This window comes from Triturus cristatus, chromosome 7 (assembly GCF_964204655.1).
Source record: "Triturus cristatus chromosome 7, aTriCri1.1, whole genome shotgun sequence".
Classification (NCBI taxonomy): Eukaryota; Metazoa; Chordata; class Amphibia; order Caudata; family Salamandridae; genus Triturus; species Triturus cristatus.
The window spans coordinates 1,350,293,742-1,350,314,754 of NC_140590.1; the positions used below are offsets into that span (position 1 = coordinate 1,350,293,742).

At 45.5% G+C, this 21,013-nt stretch overlaps 1 protein-coding gene across 1 annotated transcript in view; it reads right to left on the bottom strand.

Annotated features, from left to right (window-relative positions):
* The window catches only part of EDEM2 (ER degradation enhancing alpha-mannosidase like protein 2), a 395,734-nt gene that overhangs the window by 201,095 nt on the left and 173,626 nt on the right, over nt 1-21,013 (bottom strand). Inside the window, exon 5 of the mRNA XM_085619015.1 lies at nt 19,593-19,718. Coding sequence (XP_085475141.1) covers nt 19,593-19,718 — 126 coding nt within the window. The remainder of the gene's footprint in view (nt 1-19,592; nt 19,719-21,013) is intronic.

Genomic DNA, 21,013 nt, shown 5'->3' on the forward strand with positions numbered 1-21,013 from the left:
TGGTTTTATCCATTTTTCCCTCGGTATTGCATACAATGGGCAAAAGAATAGTACATGACCTATATTTTCGCATTCATCTACACATCTAAAACACCTATCCTTGTTAGTGCCTGCTCCCCCCCCATCTAGAGGTGAAATTTGCAACGGGTAGTGTACCCACCCGCAGTTGAAAGTATAGCTTGCGATCAGTGGTTTTTTCAATAATGTCCCAAAACTTCTCTTTGAGGGGTTGGGATTTAAACTCTAGGAAGCGGGACGTTAATTGAGAGGAAAGGCCTTGGGCAATTTCTATTTTATAAACCCATTCCCAGTACAACATTTTCAGCTTTTCTTTGGGAGGAAAAACTGCACGTGTTGGATTTTTCCAGAGTTCAATCAGGCCTAAACTGCCTAGTAGGGATTTGATCTCAAGCAGCCAGGATATTTTTTGGGACCTGTCGGATTCAATTATATCCACAAAACCACTCCTATAGTGCAAAAGTTCATCTGTACACCAGAGTCTACGCCAATATAATATTGGACGTAGCCTCGCCAGATGTTCTAGGGGTTTTTTGCCAAGATCCAATAGTAAGTGACGCAATGGCGTACTGGGTGGAAGATTTGTGATTTTGCGGAGAAAAGCATTTTCTAGGACCTTCAGCCTATTCAAATTGGCAAAGCCCCAGAGCTCGGCCCCATAAAGGCATGAGCCCAGGACCGATGTTCCATAAATTTCTAGAGCTGGAGAGATTGGCTTAGTTAGTGAGTTTTTAAACCTAGATAGAAGAGCCCCTGACTTTTGCTTGTGTTGCAAAACGGCACGGTCAAGTTGGCAATCCCAACGCATGTCTTTTTGTAAAGTAATCCCTAGATACGTAAATGAGGTAACCTCCTCCAAGGGTAACTTGTTCATGAATAATGTATGCCCTCCTGCTAGATTCCTTACATGTCCCCATTTAGCGACATATAAATACATGGGGAACATGATGGGAAAGCCCAATGGCGAATGAAGGTTACTAAGGTTTAATATACACAAAAGCTTCTATGTCTGAAGAACCGTGAGGCACATCATTACATCTTGTACCTTTGGCACTTCACATTGGTAAAGGTACACCACATTTATCCAAATGGCAGTCTGGACTGTTGGACAGGAAGTGGGGGGGACACGCTGCATATATGGTGGGTATGTGTTTAAACAAGGGTGGCCCCATTACTTTAGAGAACCTGGGGTAATACACTGTTTTGAAAGCGCAATAGTTCACAGAGATATCATTTTTTAAAACAAAAACGCAGAAAGTTTTTTTAAATTTATGAAGACGACAAGCCAGAACAAAGTTATTTTTAAATATACCAAAGCATAAATATACCAAAGCACATAAAAAAACAGGCAAATTAGTGAGGGAATATTTTCCAATTAGATTTATTTATTGCATCATAGAAACAGTTTATTTATCATCTAAAATGGAGAGATCTGGTGCTCATGCTGTGAGTGGAAAAAGAAGTTCAGTGCAGGGTGCAGAACGAAACAAACCTGTGCATCACTACTAAAAAGGCATATGATTTCTGTCTATACAAATATCACACTTTCACTGGAGTCTATAGAAGTCTGGTGTCAAAGGCATTTCAACCTCTATGACTCAGAGGTCATCACAGACGGGAGCAAGAGCACCCAGTATCTAAAAATTAATAAAGAAAGTCTATGTAAGGAAATGTCCCCTGCACAATAAGCCTGTATTAAAAGAATATACACACAGCTTGTCTGGTTAGGGGGTGAATAAATCAAGTCTGGAAGTGCATCATTAAATGGCAACCATAAGCAGGGCTGACAACGGAGCCCCAGCCAAAGAAAAACAATTGTGCATTGGATATTTCCTTTTTTTTATTTTTTTTAACATATTTTTATTGCCATTTTCATAGTACACATACTGTACATTATACAGAGCTCTTGAGTAGGTATGTCACATAGTACAGTTTGTGGCGTCACGCATCATCTGTATAGACTAGTGAAGTATCAACTAGGAGCAATAAGATCGTACAGATATATCATGATGCGTGTACCCTGTTGACTCTAACATATGACATGGCGCGGAAACTAGGGTGTAACATGGGTATGAACTAGGGGATGGGCATGGAAGATCATATCCAGTTTATGCCAGCGAGTGCAGGAAACGTCGTAGGGGTAAGGAGCCTCTATGACACTTAATTACATATTCTCTTAGGTTCGACCTGTATCTGCGATGACATACCCGATTCTGGGGCCTTTTATGGGATCACATGGTCGGGATAACTAGAGATTGGTCGGGTAGGGTCTGTGACTGCGCTTGCCGGGCTGACGTTATAGGTAGGTCGTCTGTTGGATCTGTGCCCGGGGTTAGCTGCCTGAACTGATATAATAGCAGGGCCCATTCCATAGATATAGGGTGTTCACGGACCCCTCTCACTTCCTCCTCCCGCAATGTCTCCTCCTCCGCCGCCGCCCATTTGTGTGTAGCTCCCACCCAAGCCGCCAACGGGGGGCCGGTGGGGGAGCGCCAGTGCATGGCGATGCTGCGTTTGGCTAAGAGCACCGCCACGGAAAGGAAGCGAGTCCGCACCTTGTGTTGCTTGCTTGCGCGAAAAATGCCTATGGCACTGGCCTCCCATGTGTTCATGCAGGCTAGTCCTGTGAGGGCACCTAGAGCAGTGTGGATGTGTTGCCAAAATTTTTTTATGATGGAACAACTCCAAAACATATGTTGGAAATCCACATTCCGTTCACGGCATCTGGGGCATAGGAACTGTGTGTCGGGGTAGAATCGTTGGAGGCGTGCTGGTGTTAAATAGGCCCTGTGCAGAATGTAATATTGAATGTTTTTAAAGCGTGCGTTTCTAGATACCTTTTTGGGGTACTCCAAAGCCCTCTCCCACTCCTTTTCATGAAGCACGCGCCCAATTTCAGCCTCCCATGTGGCCCGCAGGGTCTCTAGTGGCTTATTGGTCAGTTCTCGTACGGCTTTATAAAGCCATGTAGTGAGGTGGCGCCCCGCTCCCATGTGCAAAATCATGTGGAGAACTGGATGTGTGTGCGGTTCCCACTTGGCTAGGTCCTGATATGGTCGGTAGCTATCTAGGAGTTGGCGGTGAAGCAAAAACTGCCCTGGGGGGAAGTCGTACTCCTCCACGAGACTGTGGAACGGTCTGAGCTGTATGCATTGGATATTTCCTTATATAGACTTTCTCTATTAAATTTCTACGGGGACTGCAAAATATTTCTATATATCAGGGATGACTAAAAAGTATGGGGTGTTATAGGAGGTCGTCTTATGCCGGACAAACACCCAAACATGTATTATATATACGTGTTTAGTTTTTGAAAAATTTAACATACTACCCAGTTATCAGTTTTTAACTGATAGTGTTAACAGTGTTTTCTTTTTTATATAGATTTGTTTTTATAAAATTATTTGTATACATGTTTTATGGAAAATTGTGTACATTTTCAAAATAACAGATGATTTTGCAGATTAGCTAGATATATCAATAGATATATAGTTCAATAGATGTTTCTTGCCATGACCGCCAGCTCATTTTTGGTTTTTTTTTACAACTCGACAAAAGTCTATTAAAAAAAAGATGATTAATATGTCATAGTTCTTGGAGTCTTATTCCCTTTACTAATTTAGTTAGTGTCTTAAGGCCAAATATAAGGTATGGCGGTATGTACTCTGCGGAGGACATTACATCTGCTACCCTGATGGGCAGAAGCCCACCATATTTAGAGGTCACTCCCAGCCCAGCTGTGTTCTCTGTAACTTCAGAGGAACCATCGTCATGCGATTCCTCTGAAGGTACCAAAAGCTTAGTGGATTGCCACCACTGATTTTGGCAGCCAGCTACCAAACTTTACTTTCCAAAAACAAACTGCTAAATTTCGACTTAGTTTTTGAACCACATATAACCAATGACCCCCATCATACCCAGGTAGTTTTGTACATGGGTATGTGGGGGGGTCATTTTTTTTATTTTTCTGTTCCTCGCCACCTAGAATCTTTGGTGCTGACAGAAATAAAGGACATCAGACCCAAATAGAGCAGGCAGTGTGATACCCTTACTCCAATGGCCAGCACTTAGACCGTCAGAGTAAGCATTCTGGCCACAGAGATTATGGGGGCATGATCGCCAGCAGAAAGCTGAACGTCATCCTGACTTAGGATAGGGTGGGCATACCAAGAGATGGGAGGAAAGTGTATTCTCTCTCATCTGTGGCAGAGTACTCTGTCCGCCAGGCTCTAAACCTAACCCCAAGTCATTTGACAAACGCCTATAATACCAAAGATTGCATGTATTCTCCTATGATTCTCTGGTGCATTTTGAATAGTATTTTTGCTTTGCCATAGCGACATGCAGAATTTCTAAGACTTACCTAGAAATAAAATATCACATTAATTTTTGTTCAACATTGTGAATTCTGACAGCCCTTTCTGAATGTCTGTGGTAAGCAGGTCAATTTAAACTTCATTGAGGAAAGCATGTGATACATTACCAACCAACGTATTCTTTCTAATGCAAGCATCTTTCTATGAGATTTCATCAATAGGGTTGAATTTAACAACACTAGAGTTGACCTTTTCTCTTACTTCCTTGCTCAAAATGACCTTATGCAACACTACCAAAACCCACTCACAAGGTAGGTTTCATCTTGGACCTTTAACTTTCGAAGGATAAACAGCTTTCCTCTGAGAATCCAATGCCCCCATTACATCAATTAGACTGATTTTTTCCCTATTATTTTCTCATTGGACTTTTCACATCACAGAACATGCGGCCAATGAAATGGAGCATTTTAAGTGACACTACAAATCTTAAACTTAACACATTTGCTGTAGGAGCTACAAAGAACATGTCACTTGACTTCAGTAATGCGCTTTATGGTAGAGACTCCATCTAGCCGCAGAATCCCCACCTTTCGAATATACCCTAGGCGTCAGACTGGATCCGGGAACCCTTCAGTAGTGCCTCTGCACACTGGAAAGTGGCATCTTGTGGCTACGCACTGATGCCGTTCTGCTCTGGAAATGACATGCTGGGTCTATATAGGTGCCACTACCGGGCCCAGACGCCAGTAACTTTCGAGACTGTTCAGGCCCCCAGCCCCAAAAGCATATTGGGAGAGTAAGTGCATATTACTATACTTGGAGCCTTATTAATGGAAAGAGTCCAATCAAGAGAACAGGGAGGATCAGTCAGGAATCTGAGGCTAGATATAGTTAGAGTCTCTCCCAGAAAGAGAGTTAACAAAGGTGAGTAACTTGTTTTTCTGATAGAGACTTCTGGCCACAGATTCCTCACATTCTGAATAGATACCAAAGCAATACCTATTTGAAAGTGAGTCTGTGGATGGACTCAAACTACAAAGTCCAGCAGGACAGAGAGGGCAAAATGGCCCTCTTGGCGAACCGGACTGTCCAGGCTTTGTAAACGTATAGAGGGAACCCCACATAGCTTACTGCCAAATGTCTAGGACAGGGACTTTGCATGCCAAAGCAGTGGTAGAAGCTTTGGCCTTCATAGAATGTGCATGCAGTCCTTACATATGCTACTTCTAAGCCAATGTGTAGCAGATCTTAATGCAGAACATGATCCAGCGGGAGATGGTTCTCTTCTGCACTGCATTTTTTCAGTGGCCTTTGGTACGATATATGTAGAAGCTCAGTGATCTCTTGAGGTCCAAGCGATGAAGTCTCTCTTTCTCCTTAGAGGGATGAGGTGCAGCATAGAATCCAGGCAGGGTGATGGTTTGACCGACGTAGTAGGGCATCACAGCGTTTGGTAGGAAGGATGCTAGTGTACGCAGAAGCAGTTTGTCAGGGAAGAAGGAAGTGTTTAGCAGGCTGCCACAAAGAGGCAGAAGCTCACTCATGCCATGACTAGGTGATGGCAATGAGGAACACAGTCTTGATAATAGAGATGGGTAAAGGACATCTGTGAAATGGTTCGAATGGAGTGCACACCAGATAATTCAGGACCAGGTTAAGGTCCAATTGGGGTGGTGTGATAAAAGGAGAAATCGCATCACAACCGGTGACTTAAACAACGAGGGCTGTTGTGTGCTGCACCAAGCCACAAATCTGTCTCTGGGACAGGGGTATACCATTTCATTAAGGGACGCCTGGTTGCCAAGATGACATCAACCACCTCTGGAGAAAGGTCGAAGGAGTTCAGCTGTTGTAGCTCAATCTCCATGCATGAAGGTGGAGATTGTGAAAGCCGAGGTGCAGAACTCTACCCTATTGCTGCACCAGCAGGTCCTCCCAGAGGAGCAGCCTGATCGGAGGACATGTGCTCAAGCCCAGGAGTTCTGGATACCATACTCTCCATGCCTCATCCAGGGCCACTAAGATGACTTAGGCTAGGTGTGAGAAAGTGCCATCTTTCTTGCATGGTATGCCCCACTTTTTGCAGAATTGCTGAATGTACTTTGACGTAGTGTGCCCTGTGCTCCTGCCAATCAGGTGCACAGGGCCTATGTTCGTTCCCTAAAAACTGTGCTGAAACCTAAAACCCAAATTGGCAAACCCTGGCCACATGTCAGCCCCTGGTAAATGGTACACTAGGTACCCAGGGCCTTGTGACCAGGGAAGGCCTCTAAGAGCTGCAGCACTTATTGTGCCACCCTTAGAGGCCTTGTACCCTGACACAAACATACTGCCCTTGCAGGCTGAGTGTCTGGGTATAGGACAAAACAGAGTCGACATGGCCCACATCCCTGTGTGCCATGCCCACAACATACACTGCCCTGGCATACATCAGCCACCCCTCTAGCTGGGTGCCCTATGCCAGTGGTGTGGGTACAGGAGCATGAGCCCTGTGCCCCTACAGTACCCAGGTCCATTCCTGGGCACTGTAAGTGCAGTGCTGCCATTTAAGAGTATATGGTGCTGGGAGATCGTCAAACACGAACTCCACAGCACGATGATGGCTCCAATGAAGACTGAGAAGTTTGGTATCAAACTTCTCAGCACATTAAACCCGCACTGATGCCAGTGCAGGATTTAATGTACAATGCACGACAGAGGGCATCTTAGAGATGCCCCCTGAACCTAACCTAAAATCCACGTCAGGTCTGAGTGGCTGCCTAGGCTGCCACACAGCAGACATGTTGCTGTACCCCTGGGTAGAGAGCCATCTGCTCTCCTGGGCCTGCAACAATGCACATCCTGGGCGAGGTACAAGGTCTCCTCCCCCAGGATGGGCAGGGGAAGATTCAACGGCATGTCACCTTTGTGGGCTTCTCCAGGCCACTTGCTGTACTCAGCAAGTGGCCCCTACCGGTTCTAAACCCTCACTCTGGCGGGAAGACTGTCCGGAAACCCCAAGGAAGGACAGGGGGTGTGCCAGCCTCTGCCAACCCCAACCCTCAGGTGGGGAAGGCGAGGTGAAGAACATCTCCGGGCTCTCACCATCTTGGAGATGGGAAGCCCTGCCCAATCAGGACTAGGCCACTGCCCCCCTCCCACAGGAGAGTGGCAGGATAGGGGGTGTACCCACCCCAGGGCAGGGACCCAGTGGTCCCTGCCCTTTACCTACCTGTAACGCCCCTAAATTTAGTATTCAGGGGCACCCTGAACCTTCCTTCCTTAAGATTCCAGAATCCGAAACAGCAAAGAAGATCAAGAAGAAAGAAGACCTGCCTTGCAGCTACTTACAAGAGGAAGACACCAACTGCTTTGGCCCCAGCCCTACTGGCCTGTCGACCCTCGAACCTGCTCCTGCTAAATCCCGGCATCTCCCGTTGCCAGCAACCTCACAAACCCTGGAGGACCTGGCTACCTTGTGACTCTGAGCATCTGGGACTCCCACGAGCAGTGGCACTGCTCAAAGCAAGTAACTGACCCCTGGCATCAGTCAGGAACCGCGAACCCTGCACACTCTGCCCCCGCCAAGCCTGGCCTGTGCTGGAGTGGACAAAGACCCCGAGGACGTCCCCCCGGCGACTGTGACCCCGAATCTGGCACCCAAGGACCCACCTCGACGCTCCTGACGACGCCTGCTGCCTCAGAAACAGGGACCCCCCCCAACCGCGATCAACAGAGGGTAAGATTTCCCGACATCAAAAGGCACCCCTGTACCCGGCGCCCTGCGGCCCCGTGCCCAACTCCTGGGTACCTACCAATCCTCCAACTACCCAACTTACCTCTCGAAGTGGTGGTCGCACCTGAAGAATCTTCGTGCCCGAGCTTGCAGCCTTTGTTAGTTCTTGAGCTCTTCCATTGCAATCCATTGAGCGCCCGACGGCTCAAAAAGCACCCTGCACCCAGCCGCCCGAGTGGCCCTGGCAGTGCAACTTCTACTCCTACCTACTTCCTCATTTGCCCTGAGCAAGTGACAAGGACCCCAGCTCCCGCAGCCGCGTGGCCTGCTAGTCAGCAGCCACCACCCAAGGGCCCCCTGCCTTCCATAGGATAACATTGAGCCCAACTCACTCTGCATCCGGCTGCCCCTGTGCCGCTGAGGGTGTAACAACTGTACTTACCTGACCCTGGGAGACCCCCGAGTCTATGCCCAGAACCTTAACTCTGCCAGTCGAGTACTTACCCAAAAGCCGATAACTCCCTTTTCTTCCATAGGGTAACATTGGCTGGTTTCACTTGAAAATTCTTCTAAGTGTGGAGTTTCTAAACTTTAAAATATTCACCTAAAATCAACTGAGTAACGAAATCAAAAATACTCACCTGCTATTAGGAGAGATCCCAGTGCTGGATCTTGGTGCCCAGCACTGACCCAGAAATGTAATTACAAGCATACTTACCGCTAACTCAATTTTCTCCCATAGGAAACAATTGACTGTTTTTCTGTGAAATTTCTTCTGTCGATTTTTGCAAACTACAAATATTCTTTAGAAATCGTACCAACTGTGAAAACGTAATTACTTACCTGTTTTGGATAGATGTCCCAGTACTGAGCCTAGGAGCCCAGCACTGGTTTACAAAAGTAACGAGAACATACTTTACCTGCAACTTGAATTTCCTTCCATAGGATAACATTGCCTAGTTTTTGCTGAAAAAGTTTCTAAGTGTCGATTTTGCAAACTTCTAAATATTCGTTAAAAATCGCCTCTATAACCTAAACAAATTTTCTCAACTGCTTACAGGTGGTACACTAGTGCTGGATCCAGGATCCAACACTGAGCTAGAAAAAGTACCAATAACCCCACTTACCTGCTAAGTGAATTTCCTTCCGTAGGATAACATTGGTGATTTCAGTAGAAAAAGTTTCTGTGTCAAATTTTAAAATACCAAAATATTGCTTAAAAATCACAACAGTAACTAAAACGTATTTACTCACTTGTTTCCAAGAACTGTCCCAGGACTGAATCTAGGATCCAGTCCTGGAGTTAGAAAAGTAATCCTGAAAGTAATCAATTGCATTTAACTTAAAATTCCCATTGAGCTCAATGTATTATTGTGTTTGAAATTGTGTTGCCTATTGCAACAAACTGTAACTATTGCATTCAAAAGTCAATTGCCTATTGCAAAGTATTTATTAACTGAAGCATTTAACTGAAGCATCTCATTCTGAGAAAGTATATTTTGATACCTATTGTTGGTTCTAAAATAAAACAAGCATATATTTTTTATATACCAACCATTGGACTAGAGTTCAGTACTTGAGTGTGAGAGACCATTTGCTGACTGAGTGTGTACAACAAATGCTTTACACTGTCCTTTGATACTGCCTTACTGCTCGACCAAGCTACCACTTTAAGGTTATATCTAACTTTAGCCTCTGTCAAACCTATGGGGACTGTGGACTCTGTACACACGGTACCTATTTGGGAACAGTATATACAGAGCTACTTTCCTACACTAGGTCCATCCTGACTTTCTTGAGGACATAGGATAGAGTGGTATAAGCAGAAAGTAATACAGGAATACAGAATTTCACTTGAGGTGGAAGGCGTCTCCAAGCAAGAGATGCCTTAGAAACTCCAAAGCACAGAAGAGGTTACATTGTACATTCTTTGTAGTGGTGAACAGATCGAGCCAGGATTCTCCCTATTTGCTTAAGAGACCTTGTGTCACCTCCAGGTGCAGAAGCAATTTGTGATCTACTTGGCTTTGACAGCTGAGCTTGTACATCCTGGAATTCAATGATCCTGCAAGGTGGTTCATCACCAAGAAAGCTCCATGATGGACCAACCATTTCCAGAGGCTCAAGGTCTACTGGTAGAGGCTCAGCGACCCCACTGTGCCCTCTTTGTTGTAGTACCACATGGCAGTGGTGCTGTCTGTCATGAACTGTACCAGCCTCTCCTTGATGGACAGTAGGAAGGCTCTCAACACCAAGCAGATTGCCCTCGGCTCCAGAAGGTTGATGTGGAACCAGTGATCGGAGGCTGCTGACCTCCACCTCCCCCAGATGGCCACACCACCCTAGAAACAATGAATCAGTCACCACTACCAGTTTTGGGTGGGGAAGGGAGAGGGGTTTACCACTGACCCAATTGTGGTCCAGTAAGCACCACTGCAGATCTTTTGCACGCGCCTCTGAAATCTAAACATGGCTGGAAACGTCCCCCTGATGTTGATCTTACTGGGGTTTCAGATTCAACTGCAGAGCCAGTCTATACTACCTGGCATGCTCAACCAGCAGGATGCAGGAGGCTATCAGCCCCCAGGAGCCTCAGAGTCGACCTGACTGAAATCCAGAACAGAGGCTGAAAGATCTGGATCATAGTCTGAATATCCTGGACTCACTTTCCCAGGTGAATGACACAAAACCAAACCGTTTCCAAAATAGCTCAGGTGAAGGGGAGAGTCCAAGAATGGGTCAGGTGTGGCTTAGGTATGTTGACGGTGAACCCCAAAGAAGACAGGATGTTTTCTGTAGTATGGAGGTGGTTAACAACTGCCCGAGACAAGTTCGCCTTCAACAGCTAATCGTTGAGGTAGGGGAAGTCTGGCAACCCTGACCTCCGAAGGTGTGCTGTCACCACTGTCATTACTTTCGTGAACACTAAGGGGTGCTGGTGAGACCAGAGGGGAGTAGAACAAACTGAAAATGCTCCTCTCCCACCACAAACTGAAGGTAGCACCGATAGACTGGCAGGATGGGAATATGGAAATAGGCGTCCTACAGATCCAACGTTACAATCCAGTCTCCAGGGTCAAGAGCAGAAAGGACCTCGCTTAAGGTGAGCATTTTGAGCTTCTGCTTCCAGGGGAAGGCATTGAGAGGATGCAGATCTAGAATAGGCCGAAGACCTCCATTCTTCTTAGAAAACCAGAAAGTAGCTGGAACAACAACCACATCCTACTTCTGGCACAAGCACCCTCTCGACTGGTCCTTTGGCCAAAAGGGCTTGCACTTCCTTCTGCAAAATGGAGAGATGGTCAGACGTCAGCCGCTGGGGGATGGTGGTAGGTGCGTCAGGGAAGAAATGAAAGGCGAAGCATACCCCATGCGAACAATCTGTTTGACCCACCTGTCTGATGTGATCACTCGCCAATCAGGTAAGAAGTTGTTGATTCTGCCTCCCAACAGGTGACTCAGTCCTTCCAAGGGCACGCTAAAGGAATTTGGCAGGTGGGGCCACAGGGGGAATGGCAGGCTGGGTGGCTCGCTGACTTTGGCCACCGGGTGGGGATGGGTGGGGTTAGTTTAGGTGCACCATGACCTCGACTGCGACATTGATGGGTTTCCTGTGGGGTTGGATAGGTTAAAGGTAAGGGACGCCTCCGCCAAAGCTGCAAAAGGAGTATTGGAACTGCTGTGGTTTGCAAGGTGGGGTGGAAAGGCTGCAAGAGCGAGTGTAAGCCCTGCTCTCCCCTAAAGCGCTTAAGAGCGGAATCGGCTTCCCCCCCCAAACTGGCAAGTCCCTTCAAAGGGCATCTGCAATAGGGAGGAGTGAACATCGGCGCAGAAACCAGTCGATTGCAGCCATGCATGGGGGTGAACGGCAATGCTGGTGCCTATGGCCTGACCGATGGAATCAGTGATGTCCAAGCCACAAAGAATCTTGAACTTAGCAGCATCACAACCATCTAAAATGGCCTGAGTTAGGATAGGTTGAAGGTCTTCCAGTACACCAGGGAGGACTAGTGGCACTGAATCCAAACGACCTGTGAGAAGCGTCCCAAACAAAAATCTGGCATAAACAAATCAGAGGGTCAATCTGGTAGAAGTAGAGATGCTTGCTGAATGTTTTCACTTGCTAAGATTCTCTATCAGAGGTAGTGGTGGTAAATACATTGGATTACAGCTGCTGATGGAAGCCTGCATCACTAGGTTTTCTGGCAAGGGGCGCTGCAAAAGAAAAGCTGGGTCGCCACAGGCAGGGCAATGGTGCCTGGCAATTTGTCTATTAACTGTGGGGGCCACAGCAAGGTTTGGCCCAAGCCCCCAATAAGCTTTCAGCCAATGCCTTGTTACAGGCTAGGTGGGGCTCAAGAAATGTTTGGGATTCAGTGCCACTAGTCCTCCCTGGTGTACCTGAGGGATTTCTGTTAATACATTGATCTTAACCTCCAAAGTGAAGAGCTGGAGGTCAAGAACTTCGGCTGCCCTACGCATTATCATGGCATAGGATGCTGATTCCTCTGTCGCTGGTCCAGGGAGAGCAAAAAGACCTGTTGGACAGGAGTTGATTTGGTGTTGGGCGGCTTCTTCGGGTGGTGAAGTCGGCATGAGCATTGACGTGGCTGGGGCTGGCGTGGGTCACGGCACCATCAATAGAGTCAGAGGCAAGACAAGTGCGGAGGCTCCAGCGTCCAGCTGGCACCAAGGACAAACCAGCTGGTGGTATCCCAGGTGGAAGAGCTTTTGGCTTCTTGGGGCTTGAAGGCACGCCAGAGGGAACTAGCATGGATCCAAGGAGCAGGAGCATGGCTGCGTTTAAGTCTTAGATCTGACGCAGCTTGCTGAAGGCCCTGGCAACTCTGGTTGTGCCAGAAACAGCAGCAGGATTGGCTCCGAAGTTGTATGACTTCGGGAGCGGGATTGAAAAGGGTGGGGCCACACTGGCGCTTAGTTCGGCAAATGAGAGTAACGGGAGGGAGAAGAATAACGTTTTGATTTCTTGTGTTTCTTGCACTTACCTAAGGACTTGGAACGTGACCAAGACCTACATTTGGAGTAGCTCTGGTCACTTCAGGAGTGGGAACTGGACAGAGAGTAGGCCTTGGATACGGAGCAGAACTTCAAACGGTCCCAGCGAGGGGTTGTCTTGTACTTGGCATTAAAGTTTTGCCTTGCATTTCCCGATGACCTTTGGGTTCTGCACACCGTGGAGTAGTGGCTTGACATAAGGCACCACAGGCACACTCTATAGAGATCAGACACTTGTTTGCGACAGTTCTTACAAGGCTTAAAGCCAGTTGTTTTTGGGGTGATATCCATTGCACACTGGAAGAAGTTTTTTGTAAAATATCGAGGTATGAGTCTCAGAGAGATGAGAGGGAGCCAGGTCTGGTGGCACAGAAAGAAAGGAACTCACGTCAGTGCGCGAGACTGGTGCCAATATAGGCCCCGCAAGCAATTTCCAGAGGGAAATGGCGCACAGAGGTACAGATCAAACGTTTACAGATCCAGTCTGACACCTGGGGAATATTAGATAAGTAAGGAATCTGCAGCTAGAAGTGTCTATCACAACAATGTCTTTCCTCCTAGGCCCAGTTACAATGTCAATGTCTCCACCTCCTCAAAAATCACATGACAAGATCTAAACACTGCTCTGCTCCCTGGCTTGCCAAAGAACTCTATGTAGGAAGAAAATCAGCAAAGACATTGGAGACAAGTGGAATCACCCTCTTTTTGGTACCTAATGCAGATGAATTCTGCCAAAAAACTGCTCCGCTCCCTGGCCTAAGAATGCCTACAATCAATGTGAGCTGGCCTAGGGGGTATTACCCAAAGGAAGGGGGAATGGAGAAGATATAGCCAGAGAAGCACAGCAAGACACCTCCAAAGTCCCCCAGTACATAAAAGAAAATTTGGAGCAAAGCAGGGTAAATAAATAACATTAACATTTTGGTTTTGTCTTTTTCTATTGGAGGATTATTATTAATAGGCGAGTATATGCCATATTATGATAACACTTGATGTACAATCCACTTGTAAGCATAGTTAATGGATTAATTTGGCACAGCACTGTGAACCTGTGGCTGCAGCAGATAGGAAGCTGTAGGAAGCCAGTCAGGAGCAGATTGAAAAACTGAATGTCTCTGTTACAGAGATAAAATGGTTTGAGGCAGGAGCTGAAAAGAAATTGAGATGCAGGGAGAAACCAGACACTCTCTGGAACTAAACCCAAGGGAAGCGGAGAAGAAGAAAAGTGCGGTTGGTGAGTGAACTATGGAGAAAGAGGACAAGCTGTGCAATGCAATGTGTTCTTAAGTGTCAAAACAAGCCAATAATAATCCTAAATTAGTCGCTGCCATCATAGTTCTGGAAGTTCCACCATTCGAAGCAGATATGGCATCATACGTTCAACTCCATACCGATGCCCCAACAGCAACAGGCCAGACTGCCAAAGGCGTTGCCCTTTGTCATAATTTTACAACTGCTGAATCGATCTAGCAAGTAAGTGCCTCTTGCACCTTGAATTACAGACAACCTTTTCATTTAACCTTGACTTGCTTAGGTTGACCAACAGACTTCATAAGAGAAACAAATTTTAATCCTAATACTATTCACATGAAATCTCTTATTAATTCCACCAAGAATCATCATGTTGTTAGAGCAACATATAATCCTCACTCCTTCTGAAAAGTTGAAGATCCCTCTGCTAAGTCCAAAGAATTTTCTAAGTTGTTTGCTCACGTGTTAAACTGCACTGAGCTACCACAGTCCTACCTTCCGACTCCAGAACAATTATGTAAAGCCAAAATTAACTGGCTTCATTTTGACACAGTATTGGAAGAAAATCTCATAAAATATCTCATTAAAACTATTACTAAATCAACACCCTCTAAGGCAGAGGTCTCCAATTAGCAGATCAGGAACTACTGGTAACTTATCATTACCCTGGAAAAAGCTCCTTAAAGTGCAGCACAGTACGCAATTTAAAGGGTTTAGCCACATGGAATGCAGCAGTGCTATAAATCTGCCTCCTTGGAGTGGTCTCTAGTCAAACCAATGGCAAGGCAACATGATTGCTTACAAACACATCCTGTAACAGGCTGAAATACCTGCGATATAACCACCTTTGCCCACTCTCAATTTAGCAAAGTCACATGGAGAATGATCACTTTGCAAGACCCACTCTATCAGTCATACAATGGGTGAGAAATCTTGCACTGTAAAGAAGTATCAGCAGTAACTAGACTGGAGTCCCTAGACACCGTGCTTTTTTAAATCTTTTTTTTTGCAGCGCATCCTATGAGAATATAGGGTATTCTTACACTGCCCCCTTGTGATTGTATTGCCATTTCTTTTGGAACTCGGGTCTAAGATGGTTGTCACCACTTCCTGGTTGAAATGGTTGCAGACAATCAGATCTCAGCGTGAGATCTGTTGGATCCTCAGACCCTCTGTGTTTCTAGATATACATAAATCTTTATTTTCTTAATAACTCCAACATTACTGAACAGATGGACACCAAATTACAACACGCATTGGCAAAGCCAATAGGTCCTGGCAATGCAAGAGCATTGGTGTTGTCAATGTGAATGTCTTTTAGCCATGGTATAGCAGCACGGCTGCTTTTCAGCATGGCTGAAAATTGTGGAAAAAAGCGATATCAGGCGAATAGAGCTGGCTATGTCATAGCGCTTTTTTGTCAGACAGGAGAGTTGGGAAACAAAATACAATATGTGGGGCTGGGCAAGCAACACAACATGGGAGGGGGTGGAGGGTAGGTGTAGAGATGGTAAAAAAATGCTATTTTGCCGCCAGCAGCAACAGGGTTATTTTGCTTTATGTTTTGTTTTTAATTGCCTATTGTCGAGATACTGGTTTTTGTAGTCGGTGGGGGAGGAGAGCAGGAGCATGGGTGAAGGTGGAGAAAGGGACAGTAAAAAGAAGCGCTATGAAGTGGGTCGCTTTAGGCGTTTAATAGTGGGGGGTTTCCACCTGTCTGTTGGAGAGGGAAGACTGGCGGGTGGGAGGTAAGTAACAGAGATGGGGAGAGTATGAAATGGAAATGAAACAGGGATGGGGACGGTGTGAAATGGAAAGAAACAGGAAGGGTGGGAGATAGGGAGGGGAAGAGGAACAGGAACGGGGAGGGTGGGAGGGATGGAGGGGGGAAACAAACTGGGAATGGGTGGGAGGGAGGACGTAAGGAAAGAGGGATGTGGGTGGCTGGGGGAAAAGAAATAGCATGGTATTGCTATTTGATTAAGTGTCTGCAAGACAGCCTAACTCACCAAAATGTCCAGCACTGAAATGGCCTTGGCAAAAATGATGGTGTAGCTCTAAACTTATTCAAAGAATTCAGTGTTTATCCCAAAGAGCTAATATTGTGCTGCAACTACTTCTGGAAAAGGCTGCCCATCACGGGGGGCTTGCAGTTTGGATTAAACCTACTTTGCTGTGTCCAACCAAAGTTATCCACTAATGTTTTGTGTTATCTTGCAGTTCCCCTCAGGTGATTCTTATTGTATATGTAATGTATGCATGGGGGTAGCGGAGCTAAATTATCTCTTACTAATACGATTAAGGCCCATTTGATGGCTCCCCCTACTGTTTACTTTCAAATTGTGACAGGTGATTTTGATTGTAAATTTTAACCGCTTTGTATTGATTTTGATACTATGATTCGAGAAGAGGACGAAACATGGTCAGTTCCTGTGCTCTCTCTCTCTTCTGCCCAGCTAAACGCCTTAACTTTGAATAAGCCTTTGTGCTTGTAATGGGAGAGTTATTATATTTTGTTGGACATTAGATTATGGCCTGTAATGATTAATATACACGTGGTCATCCGAAATGACAGCAACAATAATGCCTTGGATTTTACAATGAGATCGGTGGGTTCCACTATCTCAAGAGCCCTCACCGAGCCTTTTGACAGGAGGCTCACCCCCACCAACAATTGCAGTAGGCTAAAGTGGAGTTCCGTGGTTGATTACCAGGCAGTTTTGAAGCAGGTCTCTGAGGTGGTTGCCTCTGGTCTATAAGCCGTGCAGGCTGTGGGAGTTAACTTGCTGCAATCTGACTCCCTGGCGAGATTTAATTTAAATCTCCCTCATATCTAGCTCTCCCTTAACACGCTACAGGCCAGGGACAGTCTTTTAGTTAATTACAAGCTCTGTGGATGTATTGAGAAGGCTAACCTGGCGCAAATACTCTTGACTTGCTGGGTTAATGTCTACCTTGCTAACAAAAAGGTAAGGGATTGCAGGAGATTTCTCAAGAGCATGTATCTTCCCCACCACACTAGGTAATTTATGCTAGATTTAGACTAGGAGTTCTCCTTAACTAATAGTGGTGTGGCAAGGAGACAGAGAAACGCTACATCTTGATTCAGAGCCTGTTTATACTAGAATGACATGATCAAAACTAGCATGCATTTTTTACTATTTTGTTCCCTTTAACAGAATGCGAGGAATAAATGGCTATTACCACTATTTGGGGATTTTAATTAAAGACCCCCCCCCCCCCCCAGGAGGCCCACATGCTGTGTTCTTGCAATGGCATCATATATCGTTCTTTTATCATTTGTAAGTTAACTTGTGCTTTGCAGACACAAATTAAATTTAAAAAATTGTAATGATAATGCGATTATTAAGTTTGTAACTTTTACGTATATTGTACTAATTATTTGCTTACACTTGTATTTGAGTCCTAAATGATTCTGTATAGTTTTTATTAATGATGATGGATTGATGCAATGAGTTTATGGCACTATAATCAGAATTAAAGCAAATGAACAGGTCCCACATGTAGGAGAGTAGGATCTGCTTCACATGGGTACCCCCACTTTTTGCTGGTGTTTCACTGTTTTTCGACCTTAGTCTGGCTGTGGCCCTGCTAATCAGGACCACAGCCTAGCTGCTTCCTCTCTAAAATGGTTTGCATGTACATTAGGTACATATCTAATTGGAATCTGGAGTGCCTTATAAGCCCCTAGTATATGGTATACTATGTACCTAGGGCATAGGTACCTCAGAGGCCTACCAGAAGCTGAAGCATGTATTATGCCACCCCTGGGAATGCACTCCAAAATGGCACCACAGGTCTGATACTGCAGCCTGGGTAAGGGTGTGCTTGCACCCCTTATCGTGGTATAGGCTACCTATATCCACATATATATACAGACACATATAAACCTATAAGTCACTCCTAGGGCAGGCCTTGACAATCCTGAAGGCAGAGTGCTTGGTTTTGTGTGAGAGGTGCCCAAGCATGAGCTGAGCCCGTCTGCAGCTTTCGGAAATACTTCCTTATGACTGTTCTGTGATACAGCCATACCATATACTCTTAAGTGCATTATAACCTCGAGGTAAATGCTAACTTTGGAATGGCTGCATCAAAACATGTCGTGTTGGGTGTCAAACGCTTTGGAATAGGTCCATCCTGCCCTCGGTCACTGGCTAGTGACCCAGACTCTGTCCCCTCTGCTTTCAGGTCCCTTCCATCCTAGATCCAGGCTTGGATCTCTTCGGACACTTCTCCTCTTCACGGCAGCAGCAGTTCTTTGCAGGCTTCCATTGAAATCGACAACGCGACCCGACACCAAAAGACACCTATGCACCCGGCTTCCCTGGGTGAGGTAACTCGAGTACTCTGGTGCTCCCGTGGGTGCTAGCCCTAGAACTTCTTAAGTCCAAAAGGGTTTGGTCCTGGCTCGATTAGAAGTGTCCCTAATCTTTAAATTTCCAACCGCGACGTTGCCCATAGAAGATATCGGGAACCCGCGGTTGTGTTTACACACTGCATACAGTCCTTGTGGGTCCCCTGTGTCACTACCTTGGGTGGTTCCTTGGGGTCCCAGCGATTCTACAGGGTATAGGCCTAGTGTCTATTCCAGTCGTGGTTCTTATACCACTTTTTTGGTATATGGTTTGGTACGCCCCTAGGGCCCAAACGTGTATTTGTGCTATTACTGATGATTGCTATCTTGTAACTTAACTACTTCGAACTCCAGTCTCATAAAGAGACTAGAGGGGTGTGTGTTAACCTAAATACATATATTTTGAACATATACCTGGTGTGGTTGTCTTTTCATTTGATCATTCAAGAGATTTTAGACTGGTAAAACAAGCTGCTTTACATTCCTTCAAGACGTAGCCTGAAGGCTGCTCTCCGTAGCTACCACTAGGATAACTTTCAATAAAGGTTGTCTTTAACCTATCACCATAAGGGGTTGTTTGGACTGATACAAGGTGCCCACTAGAACTAGTGAACAGCATATATCAGGCCACCTTCTCACACCACCAACATCCCATATTGTACAATAGAATCATCCTGATCGCCAAGTCTGTGATGGAGGAACAAGGTCCCAGCCCAGAAGAGACTCCTCAAGACATATATTCTTGTCTCACATAGATAAAAAATAATTCCAGGTTATAATGTCATGCACAGGCTTGTAAATACCCCCTGGGGTAGGATTCCAGTATCGGAAGTAAAATATACCTGATAAGTAATATCTGTGACAAGGAAAGGACAAGATATTTCAGTCCACATTTTCTAACCTGGTAGGAGCTTCCTTGCTACTTCTTCTGCCAACCTTAGTAGAGGTCCAGAGCAAGGCCATCCTGTTTCCACTTCAATCCCAGCTTTCTTGGACAGTAGGTGGGCAGAAAGGAGGCCTCCTACCACTGCAAAAGGGAACTTAATTAACCAATGTGTAACAATAATATGAATAAATAATCAGTTATTAATAACATTAACTTTAAATATAAAGGATAGGCTAAGGTCTGTAGTGGGAGTTATTTTAAAGTAACACTACACATGTCTTAGATTGTTTCCCAAAGGCCAGGTGTGATGAACAAAAGCCACCCAACGAAAATTAATTGCTGTGACCAACATCCTCTCAGCAAGTCTTCCTAGTGACAACGGTATGGTACCATTCTACTGTGCTCTAAATATCATGCGAGAAAAATACAGTGTTCTAAATATTGTTTACAAAAATTATGCCTCATTGGAGTAAATAACAATAAGTCTACACTATTAACGAAAGCTATTTCTGTAAACAATATTAGGCCACAATAATTGGTAGATGATATTTTTGTTATCAATATTCTGGCATACAACCAGTGACAATACATTTTTCATGGGGACTCATGACATACACACATGAAGACCATGACGTAACTGCTTGTTTTTGCACTGAAAGGCTGAAAAGTATTTTGTCATGGGGATTGAATGCATGAACCTGCTACAGTACTTATGTGGATGGCTTACTGGGACAGTGGTCTTTCAGGTGCTCTTGTGCACAGGTTTCTGACAGCAAGTTTTAGGGCCCAGTGTGGCACATTCTCTCCCTCAAGTTGCAGATTAACACTTCAACCTGGGGCTTGGTGGCATGAAAGACCCATCTTTGTGAGTTTGTGTCGTCCTCCCGCTTGTGGCAAGAAGGGCTTTGAAGCTAGTGGCAGCACCGCAGGACAGAACTCCTTGTAAGGATAATACATTCATACTGCGAGGTCAGGTTTATGTGCACTGGATCCGTGGAGGTGAGAGGATCAACCAAAACCCTCCTGATGTAACTCCCACCTGTAGGCACTTCCATGGCCCCAGTGGCTGCAAGGATCCGGTGTACGTCTAAACTCTGTGAATGGAATGTGGGGTGGAGAGCAGGATCTTCCAAGATTGCCCTTCGCGTGACAAAAGACTACTGTTCTTAAAGTGAGGCAACAAATGTGAAGTGACAGAACAATCACTTCCCTTGTAAAATTTGACCCCAATTAGATGGTATAGACTGTGTTAACCACCTCAACATGCCACCTTATTTAGTAGTTTCAAAGAATTCCTGTGACCTCCATGAGATTCCTCCTCTTCTTGTGCTGTGACTGAAGGCCCTAAGTATAGGAGACTATGGGGACATCAAGATGGTTAACATTTCCAATTTTTTCCCTTTATGCATACTTTGAGGGTTGGCCTTGCATGTAAA